The sequence below is a fragment of the Penaeus japonicus genome, unplaced genomic scaffold (assembly GCF_977035675.1).
Source record: "Penaeus japonicus unplaced genomic scaffold, GWHDUDI00000001_assembly GWHDUDI00000001, whole genome shotgun sequence".
In the NCBI taxonomy this organism is placed as follows: Eukaryota; Metazoa; Arthropoda; class Malacostraca; order Decapoda; family Penaeidae; genus Penaeus; species Penaeus japonicus.
The window spans coordinates 53,561,216-53,563,715 of NW_028234403.1; the positions used below are offsets into that span (position 1 = coordinate 53,561,216).

General features: G+C 49.4%; 1 protein-coding gene across 1 annotated transcript in view; it reads left to right on the forward strand.

The window, feature by feature from the left end:
• The window catches only part of LOC147472567 (uncharacterized), a 3,860-nt gene extending 2,227 nt beyond the window's left edge, over nucleotides 1–1,633 (forward strand). The window contains exon 1 of the mRNA XM_086542502.1: nucleotides 1–1,633. This exon is cut by the window's left edge and continues 2,227 nt beyond it. Coding sequence (XP_086398628.1) covers nucleotides 640–1,464 — 825 coding nt within the window. The 5' untranslated portion in view covers nucleotides 1–639 and the 3' untranslated portion in view covers nucleotides 1,465–1,633.
• Nucleotides 1,634–2,500: the final 867 nt, after the last annotated feature.

A 2,500-nucleotide genomic window follows, 5' to 3' on the forward strand; every position in this document is an offset into this window, starting at 1 on the left:
GCAAAGCTCTTTGTGTCCCAGGCGCTCCCTTCTCGCTCCCTTCTTCTCGCTCGCTCGCTCGCCGCTGACCTACTTTCCAGGCTTCTGGATCCAGCAGCCAGCCAGCCAGGCAAGGCAAGGCAAGGCAAGGCAGGCGGAAGGGAGGGAGGGCGAGCGGGAGGGAGGGCGGCCAGGAGACGTGGTGTGGGTTGGGGTGGGGTTGGAGTGGGGTGGGGGTGGGTAGGGGATGACAACCGGGAGAGCGAGGAGGGGAGGGAGAGAGAGAAGGAAAAGGAGAGAGAGGAGTAAATATGGAGGAAGAAAGAGAGGGTGAGGGGGAGTGTGAGGGTTAAGAGCGTGAAGATGGAATTAGGAGAAAGACAGAGACAGAAAGAGAAAGAGAAAGAGAAAGAGAAAGAGAAAGAGAGAGGAACGGACGGACGGAAGAGAAGAGAAGAGTAATGATGCCGTAAGGGAGACGAGGTCGTATCGAGAGCGGGCGGCCCACTTCGAAGGCCCCTCAGATAAGGCAAGGCCTACTCCAAAAGCCCCAGTGATAAGACAAAAGAAGAAGAAGAAGAAAAAGTAAAAGAACATGATAAAGAAGAAGGAGAAGAAGGTAAAGAAGAAGAAGCAGAACTACAGAATCTCTTATTGCAAATGCCAGAGGACCATCAGAGGAGAATGGAGATGGCACAGGAAGTGGGGGCATCCAATTGGCTCACTGCACTACCTATTAAAGCCAAGGGTTTTAGCTTAAACAAGCAAGAATTTTTCGATGCCTTGGCTCTAAGATATGGGTGGCATATGGATGGACTACCACAAACCTGTTCGTGTGGCTCCCCTTTCAACACAAATCACGCTATGATTTGTAAGACAGGAGGCTTTATTGTCATACGACATGACGAAGTCAGAGACCTCACTGCCCAAATGCTCAGGAAAGTCTGCCATGACGTGCGAGTGGAACCAGAACTCCTGCCGACTGGAGGAAGGCATTTCACCCTGAGGTCAGCAAACACCGCAGAAGATGCTCGCCTAGACATCAGCGCGAGAGGATTTTGGGCTCGAGGCCAGAGAGCATTCTTTGATGTAAGGATTTTTAACCCTATGGCACAAAGTAATAAGGACCAAGATCTACATGTTGCCCATGGAAGGCATGAAAATGATAAGATCCGTGAATATGGAGAGCGGGTAGAAGAAGTAGAACAAGGAACGTTCACGCCCCTTGTATTTACTACCACAGGAGGAATGGCACCGAGGGCAAAGGCATTTTACGCTATCCTGGCGCAGCACCTAGCCGACAAAAAACAGCAAGCAAGAAGCTGTGTCACTGCGTGGATGAGATGTCGCCTCTCATTCTCCCTCCTGAGATCCTCTCTCCTCTGCCTCCGTGGGACACGAACCAAGCCGCCATTCTACACCAGCGTGAGAGACACCGACTTCGAGGAGACAGTAGAAGAAAGTAGAATAAGGGAAAATATATAATATGTATATATCTGTAGTGTAAACTTTTCTTTAATAAAGGAATAAATAATGGTGGATGATAGCCACAGCCATTGGCGAGGTCGGGGCCAATGGACTGTATTGTGAACGGTAAAATATATACGCTTTCACAACACAGTTTCTTTGGAATGGAGGCTGGTTGTATTAAAAAGAGAGAGAGAGAGAGAGAGAGAGAGAGAGAGAGAGAGAGAGAGAGAGAGAGAGAGAGAGAGAGAGACAGAGACAGACAGACAGACAGACAGACAGACAGACAGACAGAGAGACAGACAGAGAGACAGAGAGAGGGAGCGAGAACAAGACCAAGACCAAGACCGAGAGCGAGAGCAAGAGAGAGACAGAGAGGCAGGCAAAAGAGAGAGAGAGAGAGAGGCAAAAGAGAGGCAAGAGAAAGAGAAAGAGAGCGAGCGGAAGAAAGAGAGAGCGAGAGCGAGAACGAAAGCGAGGGAGCGAGGGAGGCAGGAGCCCGAAGCCCGAAGCCCGAAGCCCGAAGCCCGAAGCCCGAAGCCCGAAGCCCGAAGCCCGAAGCCCGAAGCCCGAAGCCCGAAGCCCGAAACGCAGGAGCGGATTGACAGACTGCATTAGCGGGATCGAAACTGAATTAAGGAGCCGGGGAAGGCATTCTCGTATACATCCAAGACGACGAAAAAAAAACAACAACAAAAAAACTCCGTAAAAGAACACAGACGATGATGACGCGGACGAAGGAAAAAGAGGAGGTTGAGAAGGGACAACGCGTGTGAATTCCTGTAAAGTAAAGGCGGGCTTTGTTTATGGGCGTGTTAGGAAGTTAGGAGGCAATGCTATTAATAAGTAAAGAAAGGAACAAAGTTTGGCGGGGAATTAGTTTTTTTTTTCTTTGAGGGGGGGTAGGGGGAAGGAAGGAGGGGTCTGTGGTGTGGTGATTTGATTAGGCTGTGATTTTTACCCTGGGATTTCGGTTTGGGTTTTCGCCTTTGCTCTTGTTTGTTTGGTTATTTATTTTTTTTTGTGTGTGTGTTTTTTTTTTGTTTTCATTTCC